The sequence below is a fragment of the Diplodia seriata genome, assembly GCF_021436955.1.
Source record: "Diplodia seriata strain FDS-637 chromosome Unknown scaffold_2, whole genome shotgun sequence".
Lineage (NCBI taxonomy): Eukaryota > Fungi > Ascomycota > Dothideomycetes > Botryosphaeriales > Botryosphaeriaceae > Diplodia > Diplodia seriata.
In genome coordinates, this window is record NW_027117309.1 from 3,832,051 (window position 1) to 3,854,794 (window position 22,744).

Consider the following 22,744-nt stretch of genomic DNA (forward strand, 5'->3'; position numbering starts at 1 on the left):
GGTCAGGTCGAGCGGGCGGAAAATAATGCGGGCAACAGCCCTGCGAGGATTGGGCTCTGTTTTCGACTAGCGCAGATGAGTCAGCGGGCGCGTCTTGGCAAGCGCTGCTCACGGCATGACGACGCTGCGAGCGCCAGCGCCGGGCAGTCTGCACGCGCCGCTGCAAGTGCCGACCTTGGAAACGCGGAGCCTGCGGCCATCCTCCCTCCCGCCTTCTTGTTGCGCCGCCTGCTGCAGTCGCAACCGCCGCACCAGCAGCAGCGCCGTGTGCCCCACCAGCCGATCACCAGGCGCCGGCCAATGGTCGCCCATCCACCACTCGCCTGTGACGCCGCAGCCGTGGTAGGGCGGGCAATGTCCTGCACGCTTCCGTGACCTTCCCCATTTTGTCGGCGCCCTGAGCATCCACCACCAACCGGCTTTTTGGCTTCCTGCCCTCACGACGAGTGACGCGTCGACTCCGCACCCACCATGCCGCTAGGAGCACCCATGAGACAGCTGGACGGCTTCGTCACCATCGAGCAGGCACTTGCACACTCAAAGGACTCAAAAGACTCAAGGGTCCCGGTAGTGAATGTCATTGGTGTCGTCAGCGAGATCTTGCCAACAAAGCCTTCGAGAGGCTCTGGTAGGCGCCAATTCGCCCGTATAGACGCTCCGGCTGACCATGCCGCAGACCTGCAATTCGCTGTCCAGCTACAGGACCACTCCGTCACCGCCAAGCTTGGCGAGGGCCAGGATGTTCGAGCCAGATGGTTCATCAAACCTGAAGAACAAGCCCCGAAAATAGAGACAGTTGGCGACACGGTCATTCTGCGAAAGTTCAAGGCATGCGTCCAACAGCAAACAGGCTAGCTTCGTATTGACTTGCCCTGCCAGGTCCACTCTTACGAGAAATCCAACAAACCCATCTTGCTGCGACAATACTACAGCGAGTGCATAGTATTCCCCTCGAATGCCATGCCCGACCCTCACTTCAACGACTCCTATGCCTCGGGCCAAATGCTACACTATTCGGCCATGCCACAAAGCGCTAAACCACCTACCCCAGAGCAACAAGTATGGGCCATCTCGCTCCACCATACCCTGTGCTCGACCTCAACCTTGAAATCAGGCTCTGTTGTGAACGTGCCTTCTAGGCAACCAACTGACAAATTTGGTCTCATCAAGAGCGTTGGCCCACGGCAGTTTTTCGATCTGGTAGTCGAGGTGGTCAAAATATACCCACGTGCTAGTGAGATCTATGTCACAGACTATACGGAGAACAATCTCCTTTATAGGTACAAATATCCCGACGAAGACGTAGACCTGGACGCCAGCAGGGACGGTGATGCATACGATTACACGGGCCTGAACCGCCGGAAAGCATGGCCAGGGCCGTTTGGACAGATGACTCTGCAGGTGAAGCTCTGGGGACCCCACGCTACTGCCTTCGACAAAATCGGGGAAGGAGAGATTGTTGAATTGAAGAATGTCCACATCAAGATGGACAGGTCAGGTATACACCTCGAGGGCGCGTTGCATGAGGACAGACACTATCCACACCGCGTAAATGTTGTCTCGATGCAGAGTAAGCATCGGGACCCGCGGGTCTATGAATTGGAAAGGCGGAAGGAGACTCACATGATGGCAGTGAGGAGTCGAGAGCAGCGAGGGATGGTAAAGCAATCACGCAAGAAAATTCGAAGGGAGAAAAGGGCAATGGGGAAAAAAGAAAAGCAAGCAGCGGCACAAACGGAGGACCCTGCGAGCGATTCGGACTACTCGGGGCTCAACCCTCATGGCAAGTTTCCTGGCCGGCTCTGTCGAGTTGTTACTAACTTGGGATAGTGAAATGCGAGAGACCCCAAGATGCAACGACGCGGTTGGCTGACATTGAGAACAACGAACGACGTCTGTATAAGACTCCCAGCGGAGTAGAGTGCGAGCTGCCCTTCGTGAATGCAATGTACAAATCTCGGGTTCGGGTCGTCGATTTCTGGCCGGAGAACCTAGAGGATTTTTCAAAATCACTGGATAACCCCGAGTTCAATGACGCCCATGAAGAAGATCAAACACAAAGCTCGACGACTTACACAGCACTCTCGACCGGCACCCAGCGCTGGGAATGGCACTTCTGCCTGTTGGTAGAGGATGCAAAGCATCCCCCTGGAGCGAAAAGTCCTGTCAGGATACCGCTCCTAGTATTCGACAAAGATGCGGAATGTCTTCTTTGTCTTGATGCTACAGAGTGAGCAGAAGAGCTCCCTCTATGATCTGTCGAGCTCATGCGCTGACCCAGTTGCAATAGTCTACGCAAGGATGAGAGGACCCTTAACCAACTTCGAGAGAAGCTTTTCATCCTGTGGGGGAATCTGCACGAGCTGAAATCACGAGAAGGTGATCTACTTGACGAAGCTGTAATAAGCCAGCACTCAAGTAAGGCATTTGATTGCTGTATCAAAGAAACAGGTGCGGCGACGGGGCCCGAGCCTGGAATGGTAGGGGCAGAAATGGAGCCCAGCTACCAAAGGATCTACCATATCCACGGCACAACTATTCGTGGATGATTTCCATGGACAAGTGGCCAAGTTTACCACATTTCTGATCCTCTGCTTAGATCACGGTGGAGCAGGAGGCAAGACAGAAAAGGCAGAATCATGCTAGGGGCTCGTTGAGTCAGGATATAACGAGCATTGGGGGCGATCCGGCGGAAAGGTGGCTTGATGGATTGTTTGCGTGAATACCCAATCTACACTTCTAGAGTTGACTGCCAGTGGAGATGCTTCCTGGCATATGAATTCGAACTTCACCATGTTTACTATTGAGTGGTATTCTCAAGTGGCCTGCTGAAGCTACCTACCTCCCACAGTGACCGTATTCATCTGCTCACCTATCACCTGCCCTACATCGCTTATCTATCATATTTTACTTGCAATAGGTAGTAGCCCATAGCAGCTTTAACCGGTGGGCAGGTGTTGACGAAAATCTGGTGTTACACCGGATGTAATAGATTATAACACAGTGAAACTAGGTTTTCACGACAAGATGCTAGCTCAATGAAATTAGAAGTTGCCCGAAATTGGGGAGGAAAATTTGTCAGAATAGTAGTCACTAGCAAATTGCTGTGGTGCCAATGTTGAGGGGGGGTTTTTTTTTTTTTAAAACGTCTCAATAAAGCGATGCAGAATTCCTGGGAAAGTGTAAGTGGAAACAAGTGGGCATCAAGGAGGCCATGCCGATGCAGTGGAACAGCCCGTAGGCATCAGCATGATGCGGACTTTCTGCAATTCTATGTACTGGGTCATTGAGACACTCGTGTGGATGGTGTGATGGTCATTTGGGGCACCGGACGAGAACGCCGGCACCGTCTCCGTGTTGTCCTTTGCCTTGAAATATATGCTTGTCACGGTACACATTACTTTCAGCCGGTTCCGCCCGTCGTACTGCATGGCATACGGATGTTTCGCGGCTATGATGGGGTTGAATCTCGCTGTAGCTTTGCTTATCTTGCTTTGGATTGGCAGGTTGAGGAAGAGAACGAGTCACTGGGGAGACTTGTGCTGTCTTGTATCATCTACTGTAGCTCTATGGATCTATTGTCGCCGCAAATAGAAGCGATGGGAGCTACGCCAGCTAATTATCCAACGTGTTTCTCCTGCTTCTATCACCTCTCAGATCTTTCCCACCGCCAATAACCACCTCCAGCGCCTGGGTAAGCGCATTCTCGTCATACCTCAGGAACCCCTCTCCTTGGCCCCCGCTTCCGCCGACTCTTCTTCCGTACAGCCGCACTGTCTCGATACCAAGTACCGCCAACTCGGCTCTGTTCACAACAGGCGTGCCAGCACCCTCGAGGTGAATGACATGCGTCACGTACTTCCTGTACTCCAGGGGTGTGATGGTATCAGCCCCACCGCGTGCCCTACTTTCGGCACCCGCTCTGGCAATGGCGGCGACGAAATCTAGCGCGCCGAACGGCTGGGACGACGGTCCTGTCTCACGGTCAACGGTGCTATTTAAAATCAAAATCTTGTGTCGTACGGCCGGAGTCGCGGCGATGGCGGCGCCGACTCCTCGTAGTATCAGCGAGGGGATAATGGAGGTGTACAGCGAACCGATGCTGTAGACGACAGCCTGGCTGTCGTTGGCGATAGCCGAGACAACTTTCGGATTGGCCGGCGGCCGAATCTCTTGGCCATAAGGGTTGATGTACCAAATGCGGTCGATACGAGCGGGGAGGTCTTCTTCTTCGGCCTTATTGAAGATGATGTTTGGCTTACGCAGCATGGGAAGAGAGCCGGGAAGGTTGGCGTCTTCGACAATGTCGTCGTCCTCGGTGTCATCCGGGGGTTTGGAGGTCATGTCGGGAAGAGCGGTGGGCTCTGAGGGGTGTGAGATGGCATTTTGACCAGTGATGGAGGTGCCGTTGGCGAGGCCGGCACTGATGTGGTGTGAGAAGTTGGTGTTGATGGCAGGAAGGACGGCAGTGTTGGACGGCACGCCGCAGATGCTGCTGAGAAGGTATATGGCTGATTCAAGACTGCCAGAGAAGAGACGGGCACTGTAGGAGGTCAGGCGGGGCTTTCGAAAATCAGAGGCTGCAAGTTTTGGTTACCCGGTGAGAAAGAGATTCCCGATGCTGGCAGACGAAAAGTTGAAAGTGGAGGTTGGACGGAGTCTCTTCACGATCTCCAGATTCAGTAAGTTCAGGAACGAGCGAATCAGCTCCTTCTTCTCCGAAGAGACGTTGTTCCACAGCTCGTGACGGGCCTCGACTATGTCGAGCCACTCATGCCTTGCTCCATCAGCGTCCAAGCAAAGCCGATGGTTGAAGAAGGCCTTGACCGCGGCTCTTTCCGGGTCTCCGTTCTCAGGAATGAGTCGGACGAGACGACCTGCGAGGCGGGTTAGGGCAACAGAAAGGACTTAGCCGGGTGTGCTGGACGCACTCCGCAAATCACCGATGCCTGGGTTCCGTCAGCGAATAGCGCTCACACGGCCGATGCACGCTCACCTGGGCCCCCAAAGACGCGGATGAGCTCCGACGTGCTGCCCCCGTTATCGCTGATGGGAATGACGTAGCTTAGAGAGCATTGCTTCCGCTCGGCAACCGTCTTGAACACGTCGACTAGGTTATTCGCAGCACTTCCGCCGGAGAAGACGACGATACCCTTGGGTTTGATCGACTCTCCAAGGATAGGGAGTGCCATGGTGGATCGGGACGGCAGAAGACGCGAGCGCAGCGAGGCGCGGCCGCAATGGAGGAAGATAAGCGGGGCTTCACGGGCCCGCGAGCAGAAGACGTTTAGGAAGCAAAGCTCACGCGAAGAGGGCAGCTTGCATGGCAGAGAACGCGAGGGATAGTTGGCGGTGCCGTTCGGGCGCTGGTTGGCACTTTGGCCCGAAGGGGAGACACAACGCGCGACGCCGGTGCCGACCGTTATAGGCTCAACGTCATCGCCTACGCGCTGTCGCCGCCAGCCCATATCACGACGCCGATGAGATGCACGCTTGGCAATTGAGAAAAAGGTGTATTTCGAGCTCTGTGCGCCGTGGGCTGGTTTGGCCCCGGCATCACACGCATCGGATAGATGTGCACTTGAGCACCTCAGATATGATAGCCCCCCTTCCCTGGGGTAGTACAAGCCGGTCCGCAGTGTGCCTGCCTGCATTTTCCTCCGCCTCGATGTTTGCGCCATGTCGATTTTTCGTTTTCTGCCAATTCCTCCCAGACCCCTCCCGTTGCACTCCCCAGTCCTATGCGGCGGTCTTCTCCTGCTCGGCAACGCGGGCGCGCTTCTCGAGCAGAGCATCTTTCCGGTCGGCGAGGAGCTTGTACTGGCGGGACTCGACGCCCTGCAGCCAGTAGCCGAAGCTGCCTCCGATGGTCGCGTACAGAGGGTAGGCCCAGAGCGAGCCCTTGTTGAAGAACGGACGCATTTCCATGCCCAGCTGCCATAGCCGGACAGCGACACCTGTGGAAGCGACGACAGGTCAGCCAATGCCGGCTCACGCGGACACAGCCAGCGGTGGTGCGGCGGATGAGGAGTCCGGACAGGCGTACCGAAGCCGCTCCAGAAGAGAACCTTGGAGACCATTGTGTGACGGGGAGCGTGAGCTGCAAGCGTGCGAAGAGGTGAACAGCAGCGGGCTATCGGGCGTGGCTGCTCGGCAGGGATCGGGCGGGTGGGGGTGGTGGTATTGGAGGTGGAAGCAGTGCCCTCGACCTAGGTTGCGTTGTTGCGGCTGCCGCGGCCCCGACCGTCCTAGCGCGAGTGAGCAGGTCCAGCTCCACTGCTATTCGTCCGTCCGCCATCGCCGCTGCGACCGCGACATTCTTTCGCGTCCCCTCGCGCAACGTCGCAACACCACACCATGGCCCAAGTCGACCGACGCAAGCGCTCGCTCGGGCAAGAGGCCGATGCGCCGCCCGACCCCGTCACCGCCCGCAAAAAGCTCAAGACCTCCGACCTGCCGCTCACTCAGAACAAGCGCGCTGCCATTGAGGCTATTCTGCATACCTTCAAGAAGAAGGGCGAGTTCGACACCCTGCGCAAGGATGCTTTCAACAAGTTTGAACAGAGTGTGAGCCATCATATCTTCTTATCTCTACCCTACGCTTGCTGACCACAACGCCGATAGGATGCGAAGCCCACCCTCATCCAGTCGCTGGAGGAGCTTGGCGAGAGCGAGACCACCCGCAACCCCACCCTCCTCTCCAAAGATCGACGCATAGCCGCTCCCCTGCTGGAAGGTGCCGCCGAGCGTAGCGAAATCTACCGCGCCGCCGAAACTCGTGTGCGCGACATCCTCCACTCCGTCCTCGAGGAGCAAGCCGGCGCCGAGGCCCGTATGCGCGAGATCCGCCGTGCCGATATTGGAGATGAAGCCGCAAATGACGAGCTTTTCCGCGGTAGCAAGACGGAGGATGATTATTTGAGGGAAGCTGAGCAGCGCCGTGAAGTACGACAGAAGGCCCGCGACGCCCGCTTGGAGATGGAGGAGCAGCGGGAACGTGAGGAGAAGAAAAAGGTAGAGGAGGAGCGTCGCCGCAAGCGCGAGGAGGAGGAAAGAAGGGAGAAGGAACGCCAAGAGCGTGAGGAAGCTCGCCGCAGACTGCGCGAGGAGAGGGAGGCCGAGCGTCAGCGCGAGTATGAACGGGAGCGCGAAGAACGTCGGGAGAGAGAGAGACAGTGGGAGCGTGAGAGGGAGGAACGGCGTGAAAAACGACGCCGTGAGGATGAGGAATACGAGCGTGAGCGCTCCCGCCGTTATGAGCGGGACCGGGACCGAGACAGACGCCGCAGATCGACAAGCAGGGACACGAGCAGAGGCAGATACAGGGCCAAAAGTAGGGACCGGAGTAGAGACAAAAGTAAGGACAAGCATAGGGATAAGAGCAGAAGTGGGGACAAGCACAGAGATCGGAGCAAGGAAAGGCGACCATCACCCACTCCGGAGGCGCGCCCTTCTTCTCCGGACCGCGGCAAGCCGGCTGAAGAGACTGATAAGATTGAAAAGACTGCCGAGGAGGTCAAGATATCTGATGAAGAAGCCCTTAGCCTGCTTCTTGAAGAGAGCAAAGCGCTCGAAAAATCCCGTCAACGCCCTGAACTGGAGAGGTCTAGTTCTTTGGAGCCGCCCAGCCGCAAGTCACTGGTCCCTAAGTCCATCGTGCCGCGCGACCCTGCAGCCCAGCGCTTAGCAAGGCTGGACTCCAAGGACAAGGCGCCCATTCCCTCTCCCACCACGCCGAAGCTCGAGGACACTATACTGAGAAAGGAAGAACTGCCTATTTTCAAGAAAGAAGAGTGCACCAAAGAAGACGCTCGATCCGTCCGTGCCCCATCTGTTACGGGCTCAATCCGCTCCTCACGCGCTGAGCGTGACCACGACCGCGAGTCGCGCCGCGGCGAACGCTCTCGCTCCAGAGACAAAGATTCACACCGGGGTGGCCACTCGCGCTCGCGTAGTCGTGCCACCGCTTCGCGCCGCAACCGCCACCACTCGCGCTCTCCAAGCATCCCCCGCTCATCCCGCTACGACGATGATCGCCGTCGGTCTAGCCGCTTCTATGATGCTCGCGATCGCGGTGATCGATACGATAGGCGCAGCAGCTACCGCAACCGTTCGCGCAGTCCGTCCGGTGGCCGCTACCGCGGTGGGAGTCGAAGCCCGGCACCACGAAGGAGCGGTTTCAGGGGCGGTAGGTCGAGGAGCAGGAGTCCTCCCGAGACGGATAGGTACATCCCCGGCAGCGGAGGCACGAGGAGGGATAGAGATAGGGACCGAGACCGCGATCGGGACCGGGAATTTAGGGATAGAGATCGCGATCGTGACCGGGATAGAGATAGAGAGAGAGATCGCGACTACAGGAGCCGTGGTGATATTGATCGGTACATCCCTGGGGGTGGCAGAGCGGGAGGGAACTCGAGGGATGATCGGAACAGGAGTAGAGAGAGGGATAGGGATCGGAGGAGAGATAGGAGCAGGAGCCGGAGTCGGGGCTCAAGGCGTTGAGGTCAGAGCTTGAAGGGTGTGGTCCTTGCCTGGAAGTGGTGTAGGCCATCGTGTAAGTCAACAGATTCGTGGGACTCAGCTTTTGCATCGGCACAGTTACTAGCTCGACAATACGAGTAGCCAATGCCTCATTCATAAGCAGAACGTGCCGTTCAGAGTGCCTTCCTGTCTCTTACGGCAAGGCTGATGCGAAGACATGGAAGCGTCAACATTTCGGATTAAGCCGGCATACATGATACCATGACAGCATAATCTCACAGTCACGGCTGTGGTGAGGTCCACGTACCAAGTAGATTTGTTCTACCCCCAATTCCTCTGTATAGCTTCATCGAAGTACTTTCAACAGAATCACATTCTAAAGTTGGTGCCCTAACTTCTCATACTATCTATTAAATCCGCGCTAATATATCATCGTGTTAGGCAAATTGAGAGGGTATATAACAGCAACTATAGGTACCATACAGCAAGAAAGAAGAGAGTTGGATGTGCAGTGATACGGCAAGCCGATAGGTGCAGAATCAGGAAAGAAAAAAGGATGAGAGCATGACCAAGAAAAGACCAATGCTTGTTGTAGCTGATGGAATTAGATGAGCAGATGCCGAGGTCCAAAGTCTACCATCGAGGCCGATTGACATTTGCTTCCGTGCGAAGAGGTATATCCTCTTCAAGTGAGCTTTCAACATACGGAATGTGGCTCAATCGGATCATTGTCTCCTCCGTCGCCTCTTGTTCTTGTCACCAGTAGGGTTCATATACGTCCCTGCCTCCGAGACCGAGTCCGTAGGCGGGGTTGTCTGCTTAGTATCGTTGACCTTCCCGTCATCATCGAAACCACTGGCCCAGTTGACTGACGGCCTTTGCTGCTGGCGATATGCTGCATTTGGCGGCGGCGGAATGTCTATGTTGGGCACACCTATCTCCTCGGAAATGGTCTGGACATGACTCTGTCGACGCTCATGTTCGCGAAGCTTCGCAGCCGCTGTACGCTGTGCCTGAGCCTCTTGGGTTGGACTCATGAAGCCACGAGGACTGCCCTGCTGACTGCTCGGGCCATTTGCGTAGGCGCTTGTTGAACCGATGGGCGATGGTGGCACGGCGGGCGAAGATGCTGCACTTGAAGCAGCCTTCGCGGGAGGCAAATCCCGGGCCAGCGTCGTGGATTCTCTGTAGACAGGACTAGAATGGGAGTGGGGAGGGGTGGAACCAGCGCTGGGGCGGTTGCTGTTGGAACTGCTCTGGTCTCGGCTACGACTCTCAGGAAAAGTCGGGAAAGGGAACGTCGTGTTCGCGCTCCATGAGTCGTGCGACGGAACAGTTGACGCTGGAGATGGTGGACCCCCTGGGGCCTGCGTGGGCAAGGGAACCCAGCCCTGCTGAGTGAAGTATCGCGATGGCGGTACGGGAAGTGGGCCTGAGTAGTTGGGGTGTGGTGGAGAGGCAGTGCCATTTCCGTGTAAAGTGGGAGACGCGTGCCCAGCCGGACTTGCATGGCCACCATGTGAATACGCACGAGATGCAGGACCGCTGGCGCCAGCTGTGAAGGGAGAGGCAGCGCTTGGAGCAAACACGCAAGGTGGCGCATTAGGGTAACAGGTGGGTTGGTTAGGTAGCATATGGCCTGGAGAAAACGCGCCTACACTAGCTCCCGGCGAGAAGGTGCCGCTGGCAGCTGGGGCCGCTGACGCGGATGCGAAAGACTAGATTTCTACATTTAGCAAGCTTCATTGGCAGAGGCGGATTCAGGTAGGGGTCGCTCACGTGTCTTGGAGGCCTATACAGCTGACCATTCTGGGACTGGCCGGGCAATGCAACTGGCACGTGGGGCATACCGGGGGCAGGTTCTCCCCGGGTGGCAGGCACCGTAGTCCCTGGAGAGCGTGCATGGTAGTGGTGATGAACTACCGGGGCAGATGCTCTGCGTAGATGTAGATCGGGTGAAGGAGCCGTCTGCGAGCGGGGAAGACGTGGCGAGGGCGGATACGCGGCGGTGCGAGATCTCGACTGGGATTCTCTGGACGTGTTCACGGCGGAGTCGCGGCGAGGGTGCGGTGCCTTGTGCTCGATGCGGTGCCGGTGATGGTCGACGCCTTCTGGCTCGGATAGGTAGGCGCCGTCCTCGTCCTGGAACTCTTGTGCGATGGAATGCAGAGCCTCCAGGAAGTCCAGGACCTTTGCTTGGGCCTCGCGCGGGGTGCATTCCTTCTTCGAAAGCGCCTCTTCGACGGTGAAGCAAAAGGCCTTCCACTCCCGCTTGGTCAGGACGCCCTCGTGGACGAAGTCCTCGATCTCGTCCAGCAGGTCCTCGACTTCCCTTGTCTGGTCGACCTCCCGCTTCTTCTGGCGGACCATGCGAGAAAGTTCCCATATTGCTCGGGTGGCGGTGACAAGAGAGGCGCACTGAGTTACGGTTTGGAGGGGCGGCAGCTTGAAGGACATGGCGGGCAGCAATCGCGCGCTGGGCTACGGACGTTGGCTACTCATGGCAGGAGGGTGAGCTGGAGGCGGAGGGTGTACGTGACAGGATGGGAAGGACTTGGAGCTTTATCGCACTGTTCCGCCGTTGTTGGTCGCGGGGGATGCGCTCCGCCCCGCCTGACTGCGGCAGAGTGGACATGTTTGGGATGCCTGGTCTTTGGGGGCGCGGCCCAACACGCTTGCTGCGGCGGCGATCACGGCCGCGATTTGATGAGAAGAAAGGCTGCGAGCAAGCGGCCTGAGTCGCGTCGCGTGGCATCTTGCGAGGCGGGCGCCAAACAGAGGCCGGCATCGCGGCGACCTTGGCCGCTAGCTTCCGAGAGGCCGCGGGAGGCGCGCCTGCGCGAATGGCGGGGCTTCCAATCCAGTGCTGAGGTTGGGCTGCGACTACTACTACTTCGTACTGAGCTATCTATCTTCATAACGAGCGGTCAGCTCTCGTCGCCTCGCCGTTGGCCGCCTATGCAGCGCCAGCCGACCGGGCCTCGACGTCACCGGCGCAGGCACCCGCGATCGAGCATGAGGCGGCTCCTCCGCCTCCACTGGAGGGCCGCAACCAACTTCTTCCCAAGAGACATGCCAGAGAACCTCCATGCGCCCGGGTATGCCGTCATCGCACCGGCCCGCGCCCGTCCCTTTGCGGGCTGTCCCTTGGTTCTGCACATTACGCAACCTACCCGGCGGTTCCTCCGCTACCCTGCCACCAGCCCATCGCAAGTGGACCGTGGCCCACGAGAGTAATGGGACCGCAATTATCGTCGCTGAGTCAGCTGCCAGTCGAAAAGCTATATAACCAGCGCTCCCCTCGCCCCGGAGACTTTCTTCTTCAGCTCTCTTTGCCTTTTGGCTTAGATCAAGTGTAGTATCTGTTCTTTTCAGTTTAATCTCTGAAACGTCTCTACGGAGACATTCGTGATTAATCTTGTTTTTGGATCCCGGGCGACGGCCGCTGAGCTTGCTCATGTCGCCGCCCACAGTGTCGCCTGTATTGCACTGCCTCGGGCTGACGCGAACACTACATTTTCGTTGAGAAGCTTGCCTTGCGCAGGTCCTTGAGGAAGATGGGTACCGTGTTGCATCATGAAGAGTGGGCTGCACGTTCGAAGTGTGCTGTAGCTTTGTCGCATTGTCGCGTTGTCGCGTTGTCGCGTTGTGGAGGCCCGTCGCAAAATTTTGCGCAGGTGTTGAGGGGTGCGTGTCCTTGGCCAGCAGCGTCATCGGTGGTGTTCGCGTGCTTGAGTTGTGTTGTGAGAAGGAGGGAAGCAGTAGAGACATGCGAGCGAGGCTGCGTGAGATGTGAGCGTGAGCCCTGGGAGACTGCACGTCGAACCCGTCGCCGTTGTTTGCGTCGCGTGTATACATTTTTGCAGTCTCACCGCGGCGGTGGGCCGTGCGGCGGCGGCAGTGCGAACCCAACATCACACGCGGTCGTAATTAGCAAGGCAGCGCGCATTGCCATGTGCGGAGTTAGGATCTCCTGAATGAAGCGTAAAATGGCCATCTGTGAGATGTAGCGAGTGATGCAACGTTCCTGCCGTGCGCCGCGTTTGCAAACAGAGCCAACTTCCGGCGCAGGCAAACTCTGACTGCAACACCAACCCTCCGCCAAGAGCACCAACCGCTGCCACAATGACTGAGAGACAGGGAATGGTCGATCCGGCCATCTTTGAGCAGCTCCAGGCGCGTGTCGACCAGGACTCGAGCGTGCGCGAGGTGAGCCTTGCCTTACGCGCATCACCCATCCGCCGCACCACCCTAGTCTGACCGTACCTACTAGGAACTCCGCGAGATCATCCAGACCTTGGAGAAACACGGCACGTCAAACTAGGCCCTTCCATTTGCCGCGTGCGCTAATCCTTTGCAGGCCGTTCTGCTCAGTCGGTCCTTGCCCGTGCTCACTCAACTTCCTCCGCTGAGCGTACGTAGCGCACCGTAGCATCTAGTGAGACTCTGCCCGCTGACTTTTCTGAGTGCCTATTGTTGTCGCCGCCGCCGAGAGCGCCATCCGCCAGGAGATCGAGGCCACCCAGAAGCTTGCCGAGGCCGCCAGCAAGCATCCGTACTACAAGTTCAATGGCATCTGGTCTCGCCAGGTTCAGGACACGGTAAGTTGTGCTTGCAGAGATTGAGCAATCAATCACGATCCCGTTTCAGGAAGTCATCTTGAACATGCGCCCTTGACTGTGATCCGAGCGGACGCTGAGAATCCGGGATGGCTTCTTCGTTTCGGTTAGAGCTCCACGCTTTACGTATCCAATGAGCCTTTGTCTCTTCCATCCGACCAGATTGCTATTAGGATTAGCGGTATACTGACTTAGCTTAGATATTCACGATTCTGTACGGCGGCTACCTTGGAGGCTTTGTTTCCGAGGGCAGTGATACCAAGCCCGGCCGTTTGTTGACGATTGAGGAAGTTGGAAGCATCATGAACGGTGTGCTACTACACCTGAACGCCACGAAAGTGCTCTCAACTGATTTATTTGTAGTGCCAGTCAATCTGAAAGACAAGGACGCGTTCCATATCACCATAGAAGAGTACCTGCAGGCTCTTATCTCCTTGATTGAAGAGCTGGTACGTCGAGGATGGCTGAGCCTTGACAAAGCTTCCAGGAACTGACACGACATAGGCACGTCTCGCTCGCAACTCCGTCACTCTCGGAGACTACACCCGCCCGATGCAGATTTCCCAGTTTATCAAGGATGTCCATGCCGGCTTCCAGATCCTCAACCTCAAGAACGACTCTCTGAGGAGGCGCAGCGACGCCATCAAGTACAAGGTAAGGCATCCTGTCCGGGAATCCAGTATTGAGATGGTTCTGAATGTTTGTAAATAGGTCAAGGAGGTTGAGGATGTCGTCTATGATCTCTCTCTTAGGAATCTGGTGCCTTCTGGTAGCAGCTGAGTGGCCGAAAGCCACGGTAGAGGGAGAGCTGCATCAGGTTGGTGACGGGATTACACGCCTTATGGTGCCTGATCATTCCTGCTCGAAAAACCAAAGTATGAAAAATCAATAGTAATAGCAGACAGTCTGCATTCCTTGTAATGATTGTAATTGATTGACGCTGGCGGTGTCGAGTGCACGGCGGCCGAGAAAGCTCCGGCCCAATTTCTAGCGGAGGCGGGCAGCGAACACCTCTCCCACATCCCAGAGCTTCCCGCAACCCTAGCGATGGCCAGCCGGTAAACCAACATGTCGCAACAACCTCAGACAGTCTTCACGCGCTTCGAGGAGCCCGCGGGCTCCGCCGCCAAGGCCACCTCGGTCGCCTTCCCGCAGTCCTCTTCGGCGCCCGCTTCCTCCTCCAAGCCCATCGAGACCCTTAACACGGACATCGCCCGCATCTACACGCACATCCACCCCATTCTCGTCGTTTCCATCTTCGCCGTCCAATTCAATGGCATTGTCGCAGATCCGGTTCCCTCACTGTTCAACGCTCTCGTCCCCTTGAGCGTCCTTCAGGTTGTCTACGCCATTCTTTGCCTGCCGGCTGCTGGCTCTAGTTCCAAGTCTTCTGGTGGTGCTCGGAGGAAAGGTGCCAGCGGCAAGGCAGAAGCAGGCATTGGAAGCAAAGTATCTGTAGGAGCTTCTATCCGCTCTCTCTCAACCCTGCTAACCTTCTCTCAGACCGCTGTCCTCTCTCTCATCCTTTCTACGATTGCTGGCGTGCCGCTCGTCTCCGTCATTCTTGTCCTCTTCGGCGCACCCTTGACGACCCATCTCGGCCACACCGTTCTCTGTGCCGCCCACATTGCATACCTCGCTGCCGTCCCCGCCATCTATGCATTTGGGGTCGACGGTGCCAAGTGGAGGGAGCTGGTTGCGCTGATGGTCCCGGCGGACGAAGTGTTTGGTGCTGCGATTGGAACTCTCTTCGGTGCTTGGGCCGGTGCCGTGCCAATTCCACTGGACTGGTAAGTTCCATCACTCGGCTGTGTGCGATGGATCGGTGCTAATTGGACGACTGATCAGGGACCGTGAGTGGCAGAAATGGCCCGTCACCATTGTTTGCGGGGCATATGCTGGCTATGCGGCGGGAAAGCTGTTGGGTGGAATTGTGCTCAGAGGCAAAACGTTCGCATTTGATTGAAGCGCTCGAGCATTTGGTTTCCGACGGATGCGCCAGGGGGATAAGAACACACAAGACGAGGCCACCATTACAATCGAATCTGATGCGAGAACGCAGTGACGATTCTCGCTCGTCGAACGACTGGACACGGAACAGGGTGAGATAGGTCTATGACTGTCCTGGCCCCATTCCCCCAGGTTCGGCGGTTGAAAGCCTCGATGATGGAAATGCATCTCGACGTCATTCATGCACATATGGCATAGGAGGTGGGCACGCCTTCATAAACGCTCAGCACCGCGCTTGCCGGCCTGGAACGAACCGCCCAGCAGTCCAATGTCACTTTCGAAGATGATGCTTTGCGTTGACCTACCCACATCGGTGCAAATGCTACGCGACTCAATCTGGCTCCCTGTGCGTCCCATAACCTAGTTCAGGACGTTAACCAAAGTGAAAGGGTGCTGGTTGGTCGCCCACCCAAGCGGGGAACCAGAGTCATCATCCTGGCTGGCGTGGAGCCCACCAAACCGCTAAAAGCAGCCGCCGACTTCTGACTGACTCAGTTTGAAAAAAGTCCGACGGCAGCTGGAGCTCACTGCCTTCGTCATCCTCTATCTAGTTGAGCACACTGCAACTCTGAGCGCCAGCATGCCACCCAAGGCCGACGGAACCACGAGGGGACGGGGCGCCAGGCGTGCGCGGGGTTCCAGCTCCCGCGGCCGCGGCGGTCGTGGCGCCGCGCAGGCCGCAGCCGCCCAAGAACCACCCCAGAACACCGCGCCGTCTCCAGCGAAAGAGCCCAATGCCGCCGAAGAAGACTCTCTATTCGTTCCGAAGGATGACTCTGCGCCCAATGCGAGCGCTGCGGCAACCGTCAGCACCGCCGATGTTTCTATGACCGACGCCGACATCACCACCACCACCGAGCCCACCCACACCAATGCTGCAGCTGACACCAGCGCTGGCGCATCGCGCCCTGACGATGCCCGCATATCCTCAGTCCTCGGCTCACAAACCCCTACTGGTTCGCCTGCGCCATCGATCGGTGCGACTCGTGGCGGCAAAAAGGCAGGTGCGCGGATGCCCACCTTCAAGGGCCGCAGAAGCAAGGAGGAACGTGAGGCCTTGGAGGCCGAGGCTGAGAGAAAGAGGAGGGAGAGGCTTCACGAACTTAACAACGAGGCTAGTCGCGGCAGAGGAGACCGTGGCAGGGGACGTGGTAGGGGAGATCGTGGTGGGCGGGGTGGCCGTGGTGGATACATGGGTCAAAGAGGGTTTGAGGCAAGCTTGAGGCAAGATATGGGCGGTGTCTTTGCCTCCGGCACTGTTAACGGTGAGCTGTCACTTTCTGCTTTGGTCTACACCCCTCTGATCTTAATTTTGCGCCGCAGAGAACCGCTCGCGTATGATTCATCGCGGAAAGACCTTCGGAGCCTCCCATCAGGGTAGAGTCAAGCGCGAGCGCACAGCCATTAGGCCGGACGGCGAAAACGAGGGGGTTAAGTCTGAAGACGTTGACGAAGAGGGCTACATCTCGTCTGATCCCGAGATCGAAATATTGGGACCCCGCCAAGATGTAGATAACATCGAAACGATCAATCTCGTCAGTGATGATGAAGACGGGGGCGTTGAGATGGCAGGCGGCCTTTCGCGATCAAGGCGCAGCAGAACTAGGCTCAACACCCCTGGGCTCGCTCCGATCCGCATTCGCCGCAGAGAACACGAGAACGCGCCCCGCAAAATCACAGCAGAGGCCCCAGGAGACCCGGAGATCAAAACTGAGCCGGACACGTCATCGCCTCGGAAGGGCAAGGGCAAAGCGAAGGATGTCGAGGTCACTGGATCTCAAGGTCGCTGGAAAGGAGCCTGGGGATATGAAGACGAGGAAGGCCTTGTCACGATTAAGGACGAGCCAAGCGACGAGCCAGCCGTTGTGCCGTCAGACGTTCCCGAGGAGCCCGTCAAAGATGCACCTTCCTCCCCAGAACTGTCGAAGAAGACAAAACCAAGGATCAAGCAGCGCAGAAAGCCGCGTTTCCGGGACGTCCGCGCAGCACTCGTCAGCGAAGAAGACAAGCAAGAGCAAGAGCGCCATGAACAGAGCATGAAGGTTCTTGCAGATGAACTTGGCGAAATTGTTCTGCCTGCGGCTGCCACCCCCGACGCCGACGCCGGTGGTGATACTGCTATGGCAGACGCCGAGGCTCCGAAGCAGGAACAGCCCGTCGACAAGAAAAAGGATCGTGCCTATCTTTTCCAACTTCCGCCCGTACTGCCTAGCCTTATGGTCGACGAGTCAGTCAAGAAGGAGCCCCCGTCACCCGAAGCCACGTCCCGTAGCAACCCGGTCGACCTTGCCACTCCCGAAACCCACTCGAACACCCCCGTCAAGCCCGAAGACGATGCAGCAGGCATCGACACCGTGAGTCCTGAGCTCCCCGCTCAACTCGCATCGGGTGCGGTCGGAAAGTTGCGCGTCCACCAGAGCGGGCGCACGACGTTAGATTGGGGTGGCACCAGCCTGGAGCTCTGCATGGGAATGGACGCCTCTTTCCTTCAGGACATTATAGTCACAAAGGTCATTCCAGAGGAGCAAAGAGTGGGTAGGGATGGTGGTGAGGCCATGAGCGTTGGTCAGGTCTGCGGCAAGTTCGTCGTTACGCCGGACTGGGACGAGATTGTGGGATGAGCGGATCCACTTACGGTAACATGCAAGGCAGGATATGCTGATGGATCGGAAGCAAAGGGATCTGAAAGGTATCACCTGCTTGGAGAATGTTGGCATTGCGAGGCGTCTGTGGATCTGATTGCATTTGGTTGGCGCTATATAGGTGGAAAACTGGTTTCGGAGGTGGTGCGTTCCCAGGAGCATTCTTAGACCTGCAAATTGACTTAATTTGGCACACTTGAACGAAGGCCCTGACGTAATACTCATTGTTGGCTGACATTTATCGAAGCTTTGGATGGAGGTTCAGTTCCGACTGCGTCTGGTCAAAGTTTAGAAAGTCTCAGACCTCCTATTCAATAGCTCTTACATCGTTAGTGTCTTGAGAGTCACGAGGGCGATGCGTGTCGTTACTGTTCAGTGAGCAAGTACATTTTCAACGGTTCTCCCGCTACGCTATTTTGGGCGACCGGGCCCTGAAAGCAACTACCCCTTAAACACTATCCCACTTCCGCGATGCTGCTATGATTCGCACAGCCTGCCCGTCCGTGAAGTTTTATCTTTCCCACTCGCATCTCCTCTATGTCAATAGAGAGCCCCCTGGTATTGTAGAATATAACTTGCAAAAACGAAAATTTATCCAAGATTAGGATGGCTCAGCCATCCACAACACAGAAGAAGTCTTCAGACTTCCCATCAAGTCTCTGTGGTCTAGTCGGTTATGACGTCGGTCTCATACTACGGCAGTGTGACTTCCTCTCAGAGGTAGTGATCCGAAGGTCCGCAGTTCGATTCTGCGTAGGGACATTTCTTTTGCCTCCGATGGATGGTTCCCTTTTTGCTCTATTAGCTTTTTGTTCGGCGGTAACAGGTGCGGATGGGGGCCTTTTCTTTCTTTCCCCCCATTCTACCGCATTCATCAATGGTCTGCGCTTGAACGGGCACTGTGATTTTGGTTGACCTTGCCTCCGGCAATGTATGGCGTTCATAAATAGCAGAGGTGTGGCTCGATCCTTCTATTCTCCATTCGACCCCACGTTCGGAAAGGGTATGGAATCGGAACTGTCCTAGACAAGCGAACACTGCATCATGGAAATGTAAAGTTACCACATCATCCTGCTCTTACATTATTATTACATTGGAGAAAAATGAGAATCGGAAAACGCGTGTAGATTGGTGCTCCTCGATAGAGGGCTGGGATATACAAGCTTTTCCAGCGACATTGGCGGCATCATAGATAGGTGGCTCGGTACTTAGTTCTTGAGGGGAAAAAGTCCAATCGAGGATCCAGTTGATACCATCATTTCACAGAATAAAATTGACTTTTGGCACACTAGGAAGCTGATGCCAACCGCCTTCAACTGCCTAGTCCCATGCTGCTCTGTTCTTCCTAGCAAAATCATCAAAGCTTTGAGGGCGTCGACCAGTGACTTTCTCCACATCATTACCTTCGTGTGCCTCTTCACCCCTCGCTGCCATGAGCTCAAGCTCCGTAAGAAAGTCGGCGAAGTGCTCGGCCATACCGTATTCCAGAAGCCCCTTCTTTCGCTCTTCTCCAGTGAGCTTCATATTGACGATCTCACGTCCAAGCATCTTGCTAAGCTTCTGTGCGATCTGCATTTCATCGGGGTTAGTATGAATATTCAAGACTGGTGTGAGAGAGATGGCATACATCATCATGTGTCAACAACTCTGGTCCCAGTACACGGTAGGCAGTATTGTGTGGTCTCTCATCGGTGAGCGTATGGAAGATCATGGCGGCGATGTCATCGGCGCTGATGAAAGGGATCTTGCCGTCTCCGCAAGCAGTGACGAGTCGTCCGCTTTTGACGGCTGCCTGCGACCATCCCTCGGACATGTTCTCTGTTCAGCCGAGTCAGCAATGACCGGCACCATTACGGAGGGAAAAAGAGAAAAAAAGAAAGGCGCACCCATGAACCAAGATGGACGCAGGACGGCGTATTCGACGCCGATGTCAAGCAGGTGTTGCCACACCTTGCCGACATGCCATCCGCCCGGTTCGGAAGAGCTCCCGGCCATCAAAACAAATCTCTTGACGCGATGCTCTTTGACGCAATAATCGATATACGCATTCATCACCGGACCAACGTCTTGGGTTTCGGGTGCAACCAGGTAGATGGCATTGATGGTCTCTCCGTTGGAAAGGGCGTGCTCGAAAGGGTTCTTGTAGGTCGAGTCGTCCAGCCAATCAAACTTGACGGCTTTCATGCCTGCTGGAGCTGCGGAGGCGCCCCTGCGAGAGCCCAGGACGAAAGGGATATTTGCATCGTGCAGCAGCGAGGCGACGCGGCTTGAAGTCTTGCCAGCTCCTCCAGTGAGAAAGATTGCCATTGTCGCGTGTTTTGGGGTGTGTGTCCACGAGGGTATTGAATGGTTTCAAGGAATACTGATGAGACTGGAAGTCATTCCTCGCTGTCTGCTCTTTATATATGTACCGTTAGGGGAAAGACTAAACTCCGTTATGCATGGATAACTCCGTACTGCATGCGACACGAACCAGGCAACAAGAATCGCCTAAGCCAATCGCCGGTGCGGTTGCCCGAGCAGGGGCGGACAGGCAGCTGTGAGACGGATTTAGCGGCGATAAATCCTTCCATGCTGAACCACAACTGCGACTCCAAGCCACCTTCGGTCTCGCCCTCGGCCTCGCTCCCGTGCGGGGATTCTGCGCTTGCTGATTCCAGTGCAACACGTCACCACTTCTCTGTGGCATTGCCATTTCAAAATACACAGTGAGGTGAGTAGCCAACGCCAGTGCGGTAAGGTTTGGACAAACGTTGAATCGGACATGGGCAAGGCATTAGCAATACCGAGTGCTAGATAGCCACTCACTTGTCACTGATGACGCGCAATAGCAAGTGTTGGTCGGATTCTGTAGGGTGAAGACGTAGTTGATTTCTTGTTTAGTTCTTCTTCGATCAACTCCCTAGACTGTGGTTCAGCCACTGCCCAAGTATTCCCCTTGTCCCCTTGACCAAGTCAAGCTCATGCTCCGTGAGAAGTCCGCTTAGCCTTTCCTCCCCTCCCTTCCCGTTCTCTGTTGCTCCTTTCCTGGCCCCGTGCCGACCGACGATGGTGCTCCCAACCTCCCAGTTGTCCTCTATCTCAAGCGTGGTGCCTCCGCCCAGGATGGTGCTCAACCTCAGCCCCATCTCTTGCCCCGCAGCCAAACCCTGCGCGACGGCATACTTCAGCGCCAACTCGGCCAGCTTGGTATCCCTCTGCTCGACGTATTCGGAGGCGTGTGCCGCAGCTTCGCGCAGGCCCGGAGGTGCAGGGTGGAAATCGCCCAGCTCGCCGACCGGTACGCCCTTCTTCCTCAGCAGACCGATGGCCAGTGGGCTGGATGCGAAGACGCAGTCGATGCCCGCCGCCTTGAGGTCCGCCAAGCCACCCTCGTCCAACAGCACCGTGTTCTGCAGCGTCAACTGGCCCCAGACCTGCACCGCGTCGACGTGGCGTCCGTGACGCCGGCGCACCGCCCTGGCCACTTCGACCAGGCGTGGCAGAGGGTAGCCAGAGATGCCCACGTACCGCACCCTCCCCTCATCCTTGAGCGCGAACAGCTCACCCACAGCGGCGACGGCCTCGTCGACGGTGACGAACTCGACATCGTGGGTGAAGACGACGTCGAGGTAGGATGTGTGCAGACGGTCCAGGCTCCGCGTCACCGACTGGCGGATCCAGGCGGGCGAGTAGTCGAAGCGGTCGGCGGCAACACGGCCGCATTTGGTCATCAGCAGGAAGCTGTCGCGCGGGTGGGCGGCAATCAAATCCGGCTGCGCGAGGGCGTCGCCAATGAGGGTTTCGGACTGGCCGTAATATGGCGACGTATCAATGGCGCAAAAGCCCAGGTCCAGCGCGCGCCGCACCATGTGCCGTGCCGGCAACGATGCTGGGTTCGGGTGCAGCTGGTTGCTGAGACCTGCGCCGCCCAGCACGAGGGCTGGCGCAATCGACGAGAGCGGGACGCTGGCGGCGGTGGGGTTGTTGTTGTTGTTGTGCGAGGAGGAAGCGGGGTGGGGGTCCTGCTGCCCCTCGTTGGTTACATCATCCTGCGTCTGCATGCTCATCGCTTTGTGTGCCTGCGAAAGTCAATCCGATCTGCATGGCGGGGACGGAGGAGAAAAAGTCAGGCGTAAATAAACAGGTGCGCGATTCAGATTCCGGATGATACCGGTGGATAAATAGACGCCTACCCCGCAGCGCCTGCTTCGTCAAGATGGCCTAGCCCTACTTGGCTCTAGAACGGGTTAAAGTGTGTATCATTGTGTGGCTGCAAATATAATTCAAGCCAAATCCGAACGCCTACTACCCACAGCAACACCTGACTCTCTGCCATGCTCACACCTCCCTTTCACCTATTCCGAGCCCACCGCTCATCCACGTAGCCTTTGTCGATGCCCCTTTGCCACTCGTCACTGTCGATCCCGACCTCTCATTCTTAGCCTTCTTGGTCTTCTTCGCACCCTTTTTCTGCATCCACCAGGCGCCCACTGCAAACAGTGCCAGGACAAATGTGACAGCTCCGCATACCGTACCCACGATCGTCGTAATAGACTTCTCCTGTTCGGCGGAACCCTTGCCAGTACCGGCGACGGCTGAGTAACTAGGCTGGCTTGTGTGGGTCGGGCCGGAGCTGAAGGATGGGATGTATCTGGTAGTTGGGCTGTCCGGCAACGAGGCAGTGGGGAGGCCAGCAGTGAGATAGAACGAGAACGATAAGCTTGTGCTGGGGATGCTTAAGCTAGTGCTTTGGAAGCTTGTGGTGAGTGACGCGCTGGTGTGCGCGAAGCTGGGGGGAGGATCATTGTCATTGCCGCCACTACCGTGGACTCCATGGGGATTGTCTGGCGCTGGAGTCGCAGTCGCTGTCGATAGGAGCTGAGTCGTGAACTCTGTAATCGTAGTCGTGGAAGGGGGTGGGAACCAGGTGAGGGTTATGGTCGTGTAGATGGTCGGGGTTGGGAACCGCGTGATAGTCACCGTCGTAGAGCGTCTCCTAGTGTTGGTGTC

At 56.7% G+C, this 22,744-nt stretch overlaps 10 protein-coding genes and 1 non-coding gene across 11 annotated transcripts; 6 read left to right on the forward strand and 5 right to left on the reverse strand.

Annotated features, from left to right (window-relative positions):
• Positions 1 to 471: 471 nt before the first annotated feature.
• SLS55_002510 (uncharacterized protein) lies at positions 472 to 1,574 on the forward strand (the record flags this gene model as incomplete). The annotated part of the gene is made up of 4 exons (XM_066773992.1): positions 472 to 628; positions 677 to 834; positions 880 to 1,498; positions 1,570 to 1,574. 4 exons carry the CDS (start codon positions 472 to 474, stop codon positions 1,572 to 1,574), a joined length of 939 nt encoding a protein of 312 aa, XP_066636559.1.
• Positions 1,575 to 3,615: 2,041 nt separating this feature from the next.
• SLS55_002511 (uncharacterized protein) lies at positions 3,616 to 5,192 on the reverse strand (the record flags this gene model as incomplete). Its single annotated transcript, XM_066773993.1, has 4 exons — positions 3,616 to 4,543; positions 4,598 to 4,877; positions 4,932 to 4,949; positions 4,997 to 5,192. The coding sequence occupies 4 exons, from the start codon at positions 5,190 to 5,192 to the stop codon at positions 3,616 to 3,618; spliced, it is 1,422 nt and encodes a 473-aa protein (XP_066636560.1).
• Positions 5,193 to 5,739: 547 nt separating this feature from the next.
• On the reverse strand, positions 5,740 to 6,080 carry SLS55_002512 (uncharacterized protein; the record flags this gene model as incomplete). Its single annotated transcript, XM_066773994.1, has 2 exons — positions 5,740 to 5,957; positions 6,047 to 6,080. 2 exons carry the CDS (start codon positions 6,078 to 6,080, stop codon positions 5,740 to 5,742), a joined length of 252 nt encoding a protein of 83 aa, XP_066636561.1.
• A 277-nt stretch (positions 6,081 to 6,357) lies between these two features.
• On the forward strand, positions 6,358 to 8,724 carry SLS55_002513 (uncharacterized protein; the record flags this gene model as incomplete). Its single annotated transcript, XM_066773995.1, has 3 exons — positions 6,358 to 6,567; positions 6,625 to 8,378; positions 8,706 to 8,724. The coding sequence occupies 3 exons, from the start codon at positions 6,358 to 6,360 to the stop codon at positions 8,722 to 8,724; spliced, it is 1,983 nt and encodes a 660-aa protein (XP_066636562.1).
• Positions 8,725 to 10,400: 1,676 nt separating this feature from the next.
• SLS55_002514 (uncharacterized protein) lies at positions 10,401 to 10,938 on the reverse strand (the record flags this gene model as incomplete). Its single annotated transcript, XM_066773996.1, has 2 exons — positions 10,401 to 10,449; positions 10,505 to 10,938. The coding sequence occupies 2 exons, from the start codon at positions 10,936 to 10,938 to the stop codon at positions 10,401 to 10,403; spliced, it is 483 nt and encodes a 160-aa protein (XP_066636563.1).
• Positions 10,939 to 12,606: 1,668 nt separating this feature from the next.
• Positions 12,607 to 13,880, forward strand: tsn1_1 (Translin-1; the record flags this gene model as incomplete). Its single annotated transcript, XM_066773997.1, has 7 exons — positions 12,607 to 12,690; positions 12,842 to 12,895; positions 12,990 to 13,082; positions 13,301 to 13,409; positions 13,464 to 13,549; positions 13,605 to 13,754; positions 13,812 to 13,880. The coding sequence occupies 7 exons, from the start codon at positions 12,607 to 12,609 to the stop codon at positions 13,878 to 13,880; spliced, it is 645 nt and encodes a 214-aa protein (XP_066636564.1).
• A 288-nt stretch (positions 13,881 to 14,168) lies between these two features.
• On the forward strand, positions 14,169 to 15,066 carry GPI11 (Glycosylphosphatidylinositol (GPI) anchor assembly protein; the record flags this gene model as incomplete). The annotated part of the gene is made up of 3 exons (XM_066773998.1): positions 14,169 to 14,555; positions 14,604 to 14,890; positions 14,949 to 15,066. 3 exons carry the CDS (start codon positions 14,169 to 14,171, stop codon positions 15,064 to 15,066), a joined length of 792 nt encoding a protein of 263 aa, XP_066636565.1.
• Positions 15,067 to 16,341: 1,275 nt separating this feature from the next.
• On the forward strand, positions 16,342 to 17,731 carry tsn1_2 (Translin-1; the record flags this gene model as incomplete). Its single annotated transcript, XM_066773999.1, has 2 exons — positions 16,342 to 16,348; positions 16,434 to 17,731. 2 exons carry the CDS (start codon positions 16,342 to 16,344, stop codon positions 17,729 to 17,731), a joined length of 1,305 nt encoding a protein of 434 aa, XP_066636566.1.
• A 676-nt stretch (positions 17,732 to 18,407) lies between these two features.
• SLS55_002518 lies at positions 18,408 to 18,514 on the forward strand. Its single transcript has one exon. It is a non-coding gene; the product is annotated as a tRNA-Met (tRNA).
• A 558-nt stretch (positions 18,515 to 19,072) lies between these two features.
• On the reverse strand, positions 19,073 to 20,059 carry SLS55_002519 (uncharacterized protein; the record flags this gene model as incomplete). Its single annotated transcript, XM_066774000.1, has 3 exons — positions 19,073 to 19,321; positions 19,413 to 19,570; positions 19,639 to 20,059. 3 exons carry the CDS (start codon positions 20,057 to 20,059, stop codon positions 19,073 to 19,075), a joined length of 828 nt encoding a protein of 275 aa, XP_066636567.1.
• A 587-nt stretch (positions 20,060 to 20,646) lies between these two features.
• SLS55_002520 (uncharacterized protein) lies at positions 20,647 to 21,782 on the reverse strand (the record flags this gene model as incomplete). Its single annotated transcript, XM_066774001.1, has 2 exons — positions 20,647 to 21,700; positions 21,778 to 21,782. 2 exons carry the CDS (start codon positions 21,780 to 21,782, stop codon positions 20,647 to 20,649), a joined length of 1,059 nt encoding a protein of 352 aa, XP_066636568.1.
• Positions 21,783 to 22,744: the final 962 nt, after the last annotated feature.